Source organism: Stegodyphus dumicola, chromosome 6 (assembly GCF_044657685.1).
Source record: "Stegodyphus dumicola isolate Sdum_Otavi_A_Nest chromosome 6, ASM4465768v1".
NCBI classification, from domain to species: Eukaryota; Metazoa; Arthropoda; class Arachnida; order Araneae; family Eresidae; genus Stegodyphus; species Stegodyphus dumicola.
The window spans coordinates 221,033,926-221,048,155 of record NC_140773.1 but is presented as its reverse complement, the minus strand read 5'-3'; the positions used below and the strand labels follow the sequence as shown (position 1 = coordinate 221,048,155).

The 14,230-nt window shown below is 31.7% G+C and overlaps 1 protein-coding gene and 1 long non-coding RNA gene across 4 annotated transcripts in view; one reads left to right on the top strand and one right to left on the bottom strand.

Moving 5' to 3' along the window:
* LOC118195821 (uncharacterized) overlaps positions 1 to 14,230 on the top strand; it is a 35,894-nt gene that overhangs the window by 13,551 nt on the left and 8,113 nt on the right. Inside the window, exon 3 of one of the 3 annotated variants that reach the window (XR_015041842.1) lies at positions 469 to 5,918. The exons of the other annotated variants lie outside the window; for them this stretch is intronic. This is a non-coding gene — a long non-coding RNA (uncharacterized LOC118195821). Of the gene's footprint in view, positions 1 to 468; positions 5,919 to 14,230 lie in introns of those variants that run through there. 3 annotated transcript variants of the gene reach the window in all.
* Positions 7,187 to 14,230, bottom strand: part of eRF3 (eukaryotic translation release factor 3) — a 47,022-nt gene continuing 39,978 nt past the window's right edge. Inside the window, exons 12-15 of the mRNA XM_085819556.1 lie at positions 14,011 to 14,082; positions 12,587 to 12,676; positions 10,008 to 10,176; positions 7,187 to 8,499 (exon numbers count right to left, since the gene is read on the bottom strand). Coding sequence (XP_085675682.1) covers positions 8,456 to 8,499; positions 10,008 to 10,176; positions 12,587 to 12,676; positions 14,011 to 14,082 — 375 coding nt within the window. The 3' untranslated portion in view covers positions 7,187 to 8,455. The remainder of the gene's footprint in view (positions 8,500 to 10,007; positions 10,177 to 12,586; positions 12,677 to 14,010; positions 14,083 to 14,230) is intronic.

Sequence of the window (14,230 nt, the reverse complement as noted above, 5' to 3'; positions counted from 1 at the left end):
TGGACATCATGGTATGTTTATATTACACAACAGATGACCATCACATACAGTGTATGGTCATACTTTTACATAGATACATAGGCGTGTACAATATTCAGAAATCTGTTATGAAGTATCGCAGAACTAATTTGGGTAAAGTTTATTTTAAGTAGCTCCATCTATATCTAGATGGTACACAAATATATCTTTCTAAGATATTCAACTTATCATTCAGAAAAAAAAAAAAAAAAAAAAAAAAAAAAAAACTTACATTTGTTCCTGTCAAAGAAAGATTTCATCTGTCTAAACAATGCAATGGGTTACTTAGAAAAAAAGGAAAATTAAAACTACTATATGTGTAATACAGGAGAGAAATGTGAAGTACGTATGTCCCAAAAGTAAGCTTCATATGCTTACATTGAAAAGAGATTATGAGTATGAGATCTGTAATTCACTATTTAACTGAGAGTTACTTTGTTTTTTTCACAGGAGACAAACCTCATGTGTGACATACATAACAAGTTATTTAGACAGAGGGTGAGTTAGAAAGTATTTACTCAATCACACAAGAGGGAAACTTCATATTTGTAAATAATGAAAAATAATTTAAGGAGATATCTCCACACAAAGGAAAATTCACATATATATGTAATATATAACAGAATGGTATTTAGTCGAAAGAGTAATTTTTTGAGGACATACTTAACCTTTTCAGAGAGAAACCTTCATGTGAGATAAATAGTGAATTATTTAGATGAATGAATAAGTTAAAGTATTGGTCTATATAAAAGGTAGACCACATTTGTGTGAAGTATGTCATTTGAACAAAAGAAGTTAAGTCTCATATGCTTGTTCATACAGATGAGAAACCATATCTGCGTGAAGTATGTAACAAATCATTTAAATAGAAGAGCTGTTTAAAATCTCATATACTCATCCACACAGAAGAAAAACCTCATGTGTGTGTGGTATGTAACAAGTCATTTACACATAAAGCATATTTAAATGCATGTGCTTATTCACTTAGCAGATAAACTTCATCTGTGTGAGAAATGTAACAAGTCATTTAGATGAAAAAGTGATTGTGGAAGCACATGCATATTCATGCAGGAGAAAAACCTTACGTATGTGAAGTATGTACTACGGCATTTAGAGAAAAATGTGATTTGAAGGCACATATGCGTCCATGAGAGACCACATGTGTGTGAAATATGTAGTAAATCATTTAAACTGAAGAATAAATTAAATGTGAAAATGTTTGTTCACACAGGAGAGCACCTTTCATATGTGAGGTATGAATATAGTCATTTATGAAAAGAAGCCACATTTAAATGAGCATACGACTATTCACACAGGATAGATTTTATATGTGTCAAAATAACGTAATAAAATAAAAGAAAAATAGTTTCATACTGATGCAGTACATTGGAATTATTACAGTATAGTAATTTAGTTTTCATTGAAATTGCTCCATGCAAGTAACCCTCCTAATGAGAATCTGACAAATTGTAAGAAAATGGAATAGATCTCTAGAGTAGTGTTCCCATCTTTTGATATAACCAATTTCATAGGTGTGTTTTTCTTTATCACCAGTACTTAAGAAACTGAAGAGATATTTTAAGCTAATTTAAAATTATTAATTCTGAACTGTGAAATTATTTTTATATATGTATTTATTTGAGGAACTTTATAATTGGATATGTCAGATCAATATTAAATGAAATAAGCCTTCAGTGATCCCCCCTTTTTTTAAATAAACCCTCATTATACAATAAATATTCTCCCCAATTTCAAATATTGTTATAAAACTCTACGATGCAGAACGCTTAGAAATACAAGCTGATTTGTAAGACATTCTGAAGTGTCATTTAGGAATGATTATCCATCTTTGGCTTATATATTGTTTACTATAACTTTGCTTCTTCGCTATGAGGGGTCAAATTATAGGTTTATATATGGATGGTTGGTTTTATTATCATTTCGCTGCTGAAACACATGTAGATGCACGGTAGAATTTGGTCTACATGGTTCGAAAAAGAAAGTGTAAATAGTCGTGAAAGACCAGATCCATCTAGACACTACAGAAAGCACATATCCAATACATATGAAAAGAAGTGCTGACAGCTCCACAATCAACATTTTGCGGAATGTTTGAATGCTCCAATATCTGGGAGGACAGTTTCCCCAACGTTTGGCCGAAAGTTTACACATGTTTGCACACAAGCTGCCCTTCGTAAAGATTGCCATTAATGCAAATTGTGTTGGTGTCGTGGCTATCTGAATGGCACAACGTGGTAATCAACAAGTTTCGATTTTTTTTTTTTTTTTTTTTGTCTGAAGATGGTCACCAGTTAAGAATATGGAGGTATCAAGGAGATAGAACCAATCCAACTACTATTGCTGAATGCAACACTGCTCTTCAACATGGCTTAATGGTCTGGGGTATATAGCAGGTTACCCGTAACACATCAGAGACAAAATGACACAGTGACAAGGTGTTGCAGCCAGTTGTGCTATCTTACCTTTGTGGGTGCAAAATGGTACTTTCCAGCAGCACAACACAACACTACATTCATTAGCCGACAAGCCTTGCAACGTGTCCTGTTGCTTCCTTAGCCTAGATGTCGCTTGATCTTTCACTGATTTGGCATATCTGGAACATGATTGTCATCATCTGTCTGTTCTGCTTCAGCCATTATCCGAGGACAAACTTTGAAGGAAGGTTAAAAGAATATCAGCTTACATCCGTCAGGACACTATCTACACACTGAATCTTTATATCGTACAGATGCAGCTTGCATCGAAGTGACAGGTGGTCATACACCTTACTGATTCCCTGTGTATTTCAGCACTGTATAAATTTATCTTTCTATAAATAATTGATTTTATTCATATATTTATTTACATATGCATGCTCTGTCTGTATATCAATTGACATCCCATTCTATCCAATTTTTGGTGGCGTTGCATTTTTTATGTTGGGCATACAAGATATACATGTATTAAAAAAAATAAAACTTGGTTATAAAAGAATGCACATAAGTACATTAGGTTTAGAGTAAAATCTCAGAAATAACACATCAAATGTTTTGGCATCCTAATCCTCTCTCCACGAAAAACGGCTCCAGCATTTGACAGTAAACTGTTAATAGAATAATGTTCTAAATAAACAATTGTGCCACTTGACTGGAAATTCTAACCATGGAAATGACAGTGTTCCTTTCTTCAAACAAAACAGCTCGGCCATTTGAAACTCTGTTCATGGAATCATTTGCAAAAAAGCTGTGCCAACTGGAAATTATATTCTCATCATACCAACTCTATTATTATATCTAAATTATATTCTCATCATATACTTATTTGCTCCTTCTAATATATAGAGAGAGTATGGTCATAAATAATCTTCCCTGATATATGAACCCCCTAGCAGCGTATCTGCTCCACTAATCAAAATTAAATTTCAGTTATTATTTGAAGGTATGCCCTCGAGATTGCGATGATTTAAAACAACAGAACTCTCACGGTTACGGTTATAGAGAAACAATTTCAAAATTTTTGAATGGTCACACCAACTTTTTCCTGCATATTGAAAACTCGTAAATGGCATAGAAAGATACATGCATGATGAACATTGCTTGCATAAAACATTTGCAAAGAACAGTTGTAAAGGACCAATGACAGCACAAGAGAGGAGGGGGGGAGACCTTTTATTTGGAATTATAAGTTCTCAATGTGCTCACCTTTGCAGACGATAATGTATTACACATGGAAGATTGTTGACAACAATGCCGAACATACCATCACAGGAGGAATCTGCTTGACTTCAGGTTTTATGCCATCTTTCAATTCTGACAAATCTTGTCAATTTGATGTGTACATCTTAGATTTCAGATAAGCCCAGAACCAGAAATTCATTGGAGTCAGGTAAGGTGATTGAAGTGGCCACAAAAATGCAAAGTTATGGCAGGTGACTCTATGTTTAAATGTTCCAACAATAAAAGTTTTTTTTTTTTGCATTATCCTCTCTTGTGTTGTCACTGGTTCTTTACAATACTCTTCTTCGGAAGTGTTTTACGTTAGCGATTTTTGTCATACAATCGTTCTAACACCATTTAGGGTTTTTCAATGAATTAAATTATTCGAGGGAAAAAACGAGTTTTGCCATTTGAAAATCTCAAAAATGTTTCACTGTAACCATGACAGCTTTAGTTTTTAAATCATCACAATCAGGGCATGCATACCTTCAAATAACAATATCTGAAATTTCGTTTCAATTGGTTTTGAGTGGACAGCCTGCTAGAGTTTCACATATTGGGGAAGTTTTTTTTATAACCAATCTATATCTTACTTTCTTCTAAGTAAACAATTGCACCACCTGACTGAAAATTCTATTCATGGAATCAATATCATGGATGCCATTTGTAAGATTTCACTTTCTCCTTAGTAAGAGTCTTTGCCATTTATCTGGAAATTCTATTCATAAAATCAACAGTATGCCCTTTGTAATATTTTGCCTTCTCCTGAATAAACAACTGGAAATTGCACTCACAAAATCCAGATTGATTTTTCGAAGCAGATTACAGTGGTGTAATAAACTGATTTTATGTATTATAGATCACGAGTTTTAATTAGTCTTAACAATTTTAAAATGAGCAGAAGTTAGAGTGACTACAAGTGATAAAATTCTCTAAAAAAACAAGCCCATCATTCATCAAAAAGTAAAACTCAAACCACAGGGAAACAGATTTTTTGCCACATAAAAGAAAGGCTACTTAAGAATTCCAACTTCATTAAACTAATTTGTCCATCAGAACTTCACAAAATGGGTTTCTTTGCATATGACGGACTTACTCAAATTGGAAGAAAATATCAAGTATAAAAATTTTTATCAATTTTTGCTAAATATTAATGTAAATTTAAAACTAGAAAAAGGGGGGAAAAGTCACCTTAGTTTTGCAGTTATTTTCAGGAGTGAAACAAAAAAATATGCAGAAGTTTATTTGCTCCAAAGAAGTGGGATCTGTATCTGATCGCCCTCGAAATTAATACAGTTGTTGAAAATCTATGCCTAGTTAAGACCTTTTTATTCTTATGTAATTTTAAATGGTTGACTAAACCAAAACCTAGCTATATGGTGACTTATCTTTTTTTTTTTTAACAACATTTTGACTTTATTTGCTAACTACTTCGGTTTAAAAACTCCATTTTATAATGATTTAACTATATTAAACAAAGTGTATTTCATGAACATGTTCGACTTCCAATTCAAAAACAATATCTGAATACATTAAGGAGCACTTACTGTAATGTCAAGTCCTTTCAAAGCCTTTTTGATGCAAAACTACTAATGAGTTTTTCATATTTTTAATTACAAGAAAAATACTTTTGAGTGCAGTTTCCATGTGCTCTTTAATGAGCACAGATTGAATTAGAGGAACTTAACAAGTGAGCAAAGCAAAAACTTAAGTTACAAGGCAACTTTTAGGCAGTGCAAAAGAACCATGAATATTTTACAATACTTCATTCCCAAATTAAATTAAAATGTAGTATAACACTTGAGTTATGTAATGCAAATATAGTTCTTTCTAATGTACAGTGAACTTGTGGTTCATAAATTAAATTTTGTTTTTTAAGTCAGTTCATCATCGAAACAATTTTTCCATAGAAATAATTAATGTAAAATGAATTAATATGTTCTTTGACCACAAGTGATTGCTTATTTCAATTTTACAACAATAATTATTGCACAAGTTCATAGCCCCAAACCAAAATCTGTCATTGTAAAACAAAAATAATGAACACAGTATTAAGCAAGAAAAACCAAAAATTAAATTTTACTGTACATGTATAAAGATGAGTGGATGGTATAATTGGAGATTGATTTAGATATTATTGCTCGTATGTGAAATTCCATGCCATAAATATCTTTAGAAAGCATTATTTAGAAGACACTTCTAGTTTCTTTGCCACTTGACTGCTTAAAACACCTTGGGGTTCTGTTTCACTCAAAATTTTTCCAATGTGATTTGTTGTTGCTTTGATTTTAAAAGATTTTTAAAGTGAGAAACGGCACTGAAGCTGAAAATGCTTACGCTGTAACCTGCCGTTACTTAATTGGGGTGATACTGTCACAGAACCTTTATATTTTACCCCAATTTGCACAAAGAACAAGGATAACTTTTTTTCCCCTTCTGAAGACATTTCTCTAACAATCACTTATCATTACTACTTCTGTAGTTCTTCCTTGCTGATCTCATTTTCACAGTCCTTCAGTAACCTATCTGCATATTAGGCCATCACTTCATCTAGAGATAAAATATCACAGACAACAAAAATTCCATTAAGTGTCAAAACTCTGAATACCTCTGCCTAATCTGGCCATAATTTCCTCCAGCCTGAACTTATGCTTCTGTAAGTCACTTGGTTCCAGGCTTTGTTAATAGGGAGCTACGCAATATTGTTTCCAAACATCCCTATGTTTTAATTGTCAGAGATAACCTCAAAACACATTTGAAAATCACATGTTGTCGACTTCAGTTGTTAACTTGAGACCCTGTTTGTCATTTGAAGCAATTTTTGTTCAGATAATTTGTTACTGAACTGAAATGTTCATGATCCGAGGTTTCACTGTATTCCAGAATTAAACACAAATGTAATTAACAGCAAAGTAAAGTTGTATTTTATTGATTAGTTATACTTTTTATTGACTATCTGACAGTAAAATGCTGTATAATCACAGACACTTTAATCTGTTAATAGAATATTTATCAATTCCTATCATATGCATATATCAATCCTTACTGGATTATTGAATGAAATAATGCATTTCTGTATGGCAGTAGGTTGTATCTGTTAATATCTTTAATAGTAAAACTATCAACAGCCCATGAAAAATATATAACATTTTATTTATCAAACATATAAAAATTAATAATTTATTACCTTTAAAGACATCTAGGCAAACTTTTATACTATACTAAAAAATTTTGTACTCAAAACTAAAATATTTTAAGCACAGGGTTTACAGATTTGATTTTCCTGGGTATACTCAAGAACAGTCAAGTTGGTACTAAAGTCTTTGCACATATGTTAATTTAATGAAATTCCATACCAATGGTGAAATGAAATCTTTCCTCTTCTAAAGTCTGCTAGATTTCGTTAGAAGGAAAAAGATGCCCAACTAGTTTTTCTAATAAACAACACAAAATGAAAAATTTCACAAAATTTTATTCCCAGATCTCAGTAACAAATATGCCACATGGCAAGTCATATTGTACATTCCTCAGGAAAGTGAAACTTAACAAATTGCACTTCCTGAAGTGAGGTGTACTGTAAACAGCAACACCATCTATTTGATGTAAAAGTCATTGTGAATCTGAAGTTAAAATGAAACAGGCACTGATTGTTTTTACAAAATTTTATGTAATTTTATCTTTCATAAATATACAAGATAATAATATTTCACAATTTGTACAACTTACTACAAACTGTGAAAATTAATTACACTTGCTCCAAGAAATAATTTCAACGCTATGAAACTTTTTGTTTAAGTATACAGCCTGAGAAAAGAGGGGGGTAGAGGGGCTAAAGATATATTGTAAAATTAATTGAATTGTCTTTCCTGACCTGTAATCCTTCACAAAAAAACATCAAAGAAAATAAATTTTCAAAAACAATATACAATTCACTACAACTTAAATAAACACAAACAACTAGAAAATTAAAAATACAATATTATATTGACAAAAACAAGTTTTCCTTTTCCCATACATCTACAATATATGCAGAATGAACAAGCAATTCTACAAGAATTATGACCCATATGATGGAAAACAGTTTATCTAAAAAACCATAATCATATTATATACTTTGCATTTACCTCAGTATACAAAAATTTTTTTTTAGTGAAGTGATATATCACATAGCAATAAAAATCAAGGCAGATATAAATTTGTTTAAAAAAAATTGAAAATAGTAAAATAAATATCATACAAATTAAAAAAAGATTGAAACCTTTAGCTAAACATAAGCAACTGGAAGGGAAAGGGTCTCTTTTCACTTTATATATAGTATATAATTATTATATTTTATTGCATTAAATTATCAGGACTTAAAAGGTGAAGCTTATGACCAAATAGCACCTTAACCATAACCAGGTCTCAAAACATGGAATGCCAATTTAAGTAACAAAAGGGACTTTACATAATTTACAATACATTTGCATAGTGTATTCTCTTAATACAATACATTAGGACCATATATAAATGCAGCTGATACAGCTCAGTACTCAAAACGGCACTCCAATGCAATTTTATAGCGAATTAAATTTTATTGCAAATCTCTTCCAGGATACTGATAAGCCTCTTGCATTTAATGTCAGATATAAAACATGGAAGCATAAAAGAATAGAGATGCAAAACTAAGTTCTCATTTTGCAGCTGAAGGATACTGTTACACATCATATAAAGTCTTATATTTATTCCATAACCCTAAGAACTTTGCCGATAGCGATTGTCCTACCTGAAAATAAAATTTAATCATAAAAATGTATCAACACAAAACACTAATCATATGCTTTACATTATTACATATTACATAAATACTATGTGAAATAAATTCACGGAAAATATTTGTATGACAGTTCTATCCGAAATATAAAATATTACCCACTCATTTTCAAAATAAAATCTATTGACTTGACAGCACTCCCAATATTCTTGGAAGTACTGGTAAAATGCCACTTATCTAAACAGATAGTTATCCTGTTAATTTTGGGCACTTCAATTACCTGAAAATGCTTGTAAAACTATCTTGATAACAGAGAACAGTAGAATCAAAGCATAAGAAATCTAGCAAATAAAATGGTTGTGGCTTTTTTTTGATCAAAGAAATCTAAACATCTATGTTCAAATCCGCTTTTCTGAAGTACAAAATCCATCTCAATAAATGAAAGTTGCTTCTTCTTTTTGCATTATATAACTGTGTAGTTGGAGAAGACGTTACTCTATATTATTAAATAATGAAGAATCTTTATGTATGTATGCATGCACGGAGCTTGCACATAAAATCAGTGGCATTTTTAGCCGACAAACTACGAATAAGCAACCCTTCACACACGAACATACGCGTGTCAAAGCCCAGATTTTAAATCTGCTTCTATTTCAAATTTTCTACGAATAACATGAATTTCTGATTTAAAAGCAATGTTTGACCACTGCTTGAAACAATAATAATAATAATAATAATAATAATAATAAAAAAACTTCCGTACATCAGTGCATTGCTATTTGGCAAAGTGTAAGATATTCTTCTTCAAATTTAATCAACAAATTTGGCTATTTAAATATTTTTCACATAACACTCTATGCAGCTATTCAGCAAAGCATAATGAAGCATTCACATGAAAGATATGTGGTCACAAGTGGCATCAAATGAACTTCATTGCTAGGCAACCAAACCTTGTCACATCACAGGAACTGCAACCAACTAATTACAGTGAAGGACACATGAAATGATATTCGGTCAACAATTTTGATAAGCTACATTCTCCACATGTGCAACTTATTTTTTCTTTGTCTGTATTGTTTACCTTTATCTATTTCCAGATACATTATGTGAAACTATTTGTTAATTGTAAAATTATTATAATAAGTTAAAGAAATATCAGAACTTCTCAAATTTTTGACAACCCCCCGCTGCAACCCACAGTTTAAGAAACTCTGCCTTAAAACTATGATAATAATGATGACTAGACCATCATGTGAATGCTCTCTACGATATTTAATTTCAAATTTGATCTCTCTCTGTCACTAACTGATAAACTAATCAATTTAAAAGCAATAAATGCAGTTCTAAATATTTTTTAAAAAATTTAATCAGAATGTTTTAATGATATCTAACGAGTTGAATAATTAACTCTCAACAACCAAATTCTATTACTATAAATTTCTTGTGTGTCACTTGACTTTCCCATGAACTTTTTATATACAATACACTCAGATGTTTATTACACAGACATTAAAACACACCTTCATCACGTAATGTGAAACGACCCATTTGTGGAAAATCTTTAAATGGTTCAAGGCAAATAACACCAGCACATTCTAGTCTCATAATTGCAATCTGGTCTTGCTTAACAAACCTTGGACGTGTTTTCCCCTTTTCACCAGTCTTTTTGTCAACTAAACAAATCAAGGCCTAAAAAATAGAGAGAGAGAAAGATAAGATTATGTAACGAAAGTAAAGTTTAATACAAGAATTTATAATAATAATAATAAAAAAAAAAAAAAAAAAAAGATCTAAAAAATGTAAACAGCACGTTACAAAGCATTATGAAGTACTCCACAGCACAATATGTTACATCAACAAATGATCTATTTTTGTTGTTTAAAAGTTAGTGATGAAATTCGTGAGGGTACAATGATGAAGTATAGTTTTATTCCCTCCACTTATGAAAATCCGAAAACACTGTTCTACAAAAATGAATAATTAAAAAAAAAAAAAAAAAAAAAAAAATTGTGAAATATAAGAAGTTTTTATACAGCAGGATATCAGTTTGTGTAATCTACAAGGGTCGTTCAAGGTTGACCAGGATTTTTGTATATAAATAATCCATGAATAAGTGAATCATGATGAAACCTGAGGGTGATGTAAAGTATTCCTTCTTGAGTAACTAGTGCCCAGCATGATGTAAATTGTGCATGTGCAACCATTGCAGCAAACATGGTGGCAAGTGTCTGTGGTTGTAGAGCAGCGGCGTGTAATCAAATTACGTACGGAGTCAAAGTTAGAGAAGCTGGGATTTTCAGAATATTACAAACACAGTATGGTGATTAAACAATGTCACGGACAAGAGTGTATGAATGGTGTGAACAGTTTCGCGAAGGACAGGAGCTCATGACAAATGAAGCGTATGGACACATTTGCCTGACTGCAGTCACACCAGTGAATATCACAAGTGTTGAGCAAATGATTCTTGATAACTGGTGAGTAACAGTGCAGGATATTGCTGCTGAGGTGAATATCAGCATCGGGAGTGTTGAGACAATCATTCACGACCACTTGCGCTTCCGCAAAATCTGTGAATGGTGGGTTGCCCGGCAGTTGACCTTTGATCAGAAGTGGTCAAAGGTGACACACTGTGAACAGCTTCTGAATTGTTTTCGAGCCGAAGGTGATGAATTGTTGCAATCCATCACCATGTGTGATGAAACATGCCTGTACAATTCAAACCAAACAAAAGAAGCACCATAAAGGTTCCTTCCAGCCCAAGAAAAGCAAAACGCAACCTTCCACTGGAAAGACCATGACAAGTGTTTTCTGGGACATGAAGGGTGTTATCCATGGGGATTTTCTGGACAAACAGAGCCTAGTTAATGCCTAGTATTATTCCACATTATTGAGTGGTGCTGTACGAAAGTCTGTTTGCAAGAAAAGACCTGAGATGTCTAGCCGACATGCGCTGGGATGTTCTGCCATCACCTCCTATAGTTCAGATTTGTTTGCACCCCTTAAAGACCATCTGGGAGGAAAGAAATTCATGACAGATGAAGCCCTGCGGAACGATGTCCTCCAGTGGCTACGGCAGCAACAAAGTTCTTTCTGCGCCAAAGGAATCAGGGAGCTGGCACAATGATCGCAACGGTGCCTTAATGCGCATGGAGAATACTTTGAAAAGCTGACATAGTTTGGTGCTTTTTGTGCTATCTGTTTCCTATGAAGAAATAAAAGTCCCAATCAACCTTGAACAGCCCTTGTTTAAATGAAAATTTGGTATTACTTACATACTTCCAATCAGTCATGAAACCATGCAAACCAATCAATCATGCAAGCAGTGCAGTTTAGTGCTAATTATGTATAAGCATGACAAAACACACAGCTCTTTTCTCTGATGTAATCTCAACCGATTCTCATTAAATCAATTTTTTTATACATAAGGACATAAATTTACTGTTATTGCTGTAATTTGTTTCTTGCATTTAAAAAAATAGATGATTAAAATTTGCAATAATCAGATTCAACACAGAACAGCAAACAATGGACATGGGAACCTACCATAAAGGGATGCATTAATGGACACATGATATGATACTTTATCCGAAAATATGTAAGCAATGACGATGTGACATGAAAAATTGCAACAAAAATACCTATTCAAAACAGAATACGGTCCAAGGACTGTAGAAGCACATTTGTGACTGCACACTTCTTGATTTACAGGAGGTCTAAAGAATTAGCATCTGCTAAATGTGGAAAGGAACAGCTGGATATGGTGAACAAAACAGTAATATATTGGAACAACTACCTACAATATGTTTATACTCATAGTGTTCTAAATAGACCTTCTGGTAACTAAGGATGACTATTTTGAATTCAGTAGAAATTTTTGGCCACCAGAATAGCTGGCACAAAATTTAATAAACTGCTTTGTAGTTAATATAATCAAATAAAGAGATTGTTTATAAAATAAAGCAGCATCAGTTCCTTCAGAATACCTTAGCAATGACTAGCACAAATTTCACATAACATAATACTTTACCAAATTTATATAGTACCAAAAACTTTTACAGTTGTAGCATAAAATATTTTGATAATTTTTAACACTTACTTTAACAGAAACTTCTTCAATAGCAGCATGAATATGCAAAACAGCACTGTAACCCGGACAGATAATTGATTTATGCTCAAGTATGACTACCTATATGGAATAAATCAATAAACAGTTAATTATATGCACAATGAACCAGGAAACATAAGACTATCACACAAAACAACTTTCACTATTTTCATTGAGCAACCAAAATTTATTGAAATATAAAAATACTTATTAAATTTGCTACTTACTAAATTTCATTTATCTAAAAATAATTTAAAACATAACTGCACGTAAAGATTATAAGATCTGAAGAAAATCTTAGGAAAATATAAAATTAATCCCATGTAGAAACAAACCTGCTATGTGCAGCAAACAATCTATTGCAGTTTTAATACTAAGATAGGTTACTTATCTTTGCACATTTTCTTGTCTGTTATAATTACTATGTTCTATTAATTGCAGAAACAATAAAAGCAAAAAATTCCATTTTACAATTTCCTAAGATAAAAAGAATGTACATACATTTTAAAAGAGGTTTATCAGTTCATTGCACACTTCATCAATAATTAGACATTTTAAACTAATTTTTTATATAAAAACATGTTGATCTAAGAAATATGCTTTTTTATCCAATTCTTGAAAAATTATTTTTTAGTTCCAGCAATAAGTGAATTTACTCTGCCAATTCATTCACTGTACACAAGAAATAAAAAAACAAAATATCTATACAGTGCCTCATTTTCTTTCTCAATGATACTGCAAACCTTCTAAATTAAACAGATTCCACACAATTGACCTATATTACATAACAAGTTCTTTTCTTGTTAATTCTTGAACAAAATACTCATAACATTATCATAACAATTTGCATAGTGTGTAATGGGAATTATGCTAATTATCCTTTTCAGAATTTTCAAAAAAGAGATACCTTCGAATTTCATTTGTATTAAAATATGATATAAAATTTTTCATATATATATATATATATGAATCTGAAAATTCCCAAATTTGTCATTTCCTCCTGGACCTGTTACTTCCAAATCAAATTTTTAATTATTTCTTTGCATTTTTTCTATTAATTTTACATAACATATGCTTAATGTATGAAAGAAAAAAACAGGCTTGTTCATTAAAATATTCGGTTATTACTAGATTAGATTACAATATTCTTGTTTTCGACTAAAAAATTGACAAGCAACTTTGGAAAAGCCACACAGAGAATTCCTTTTAACTCATTGTGGATCTAGCCATGTTATCTGATTAATGCTAGTTATTGTATACCCATTCATAGTTATTATTAACACATTGTGAAATTGATTTCTTTACTTTTTGCGGTTGTAAGTCTCATACATCAATGAGCAAGCATAGTGCTTTTTACCATAGTATTTGACTCGCCTTGTTATAACTACACTAAATTTATGAAGAAGTAAAAGTACCTGAGCATCAAAAACCTTTCCTGTCCTACATGGTGTATTGAAATCACATAATACAAAACCTGATGATACTTCCTGCAAAAGAAAGCAAAAGCATTACTAATACATAATACTCTATTCTCTTTCATTGCATGTACAAAAGTGCCTTTCATACAAAGCAAAACAGATTATATAATGATTCTTAATAATAAATAACAAAAATTTTGTTAGTATTTTAACTATT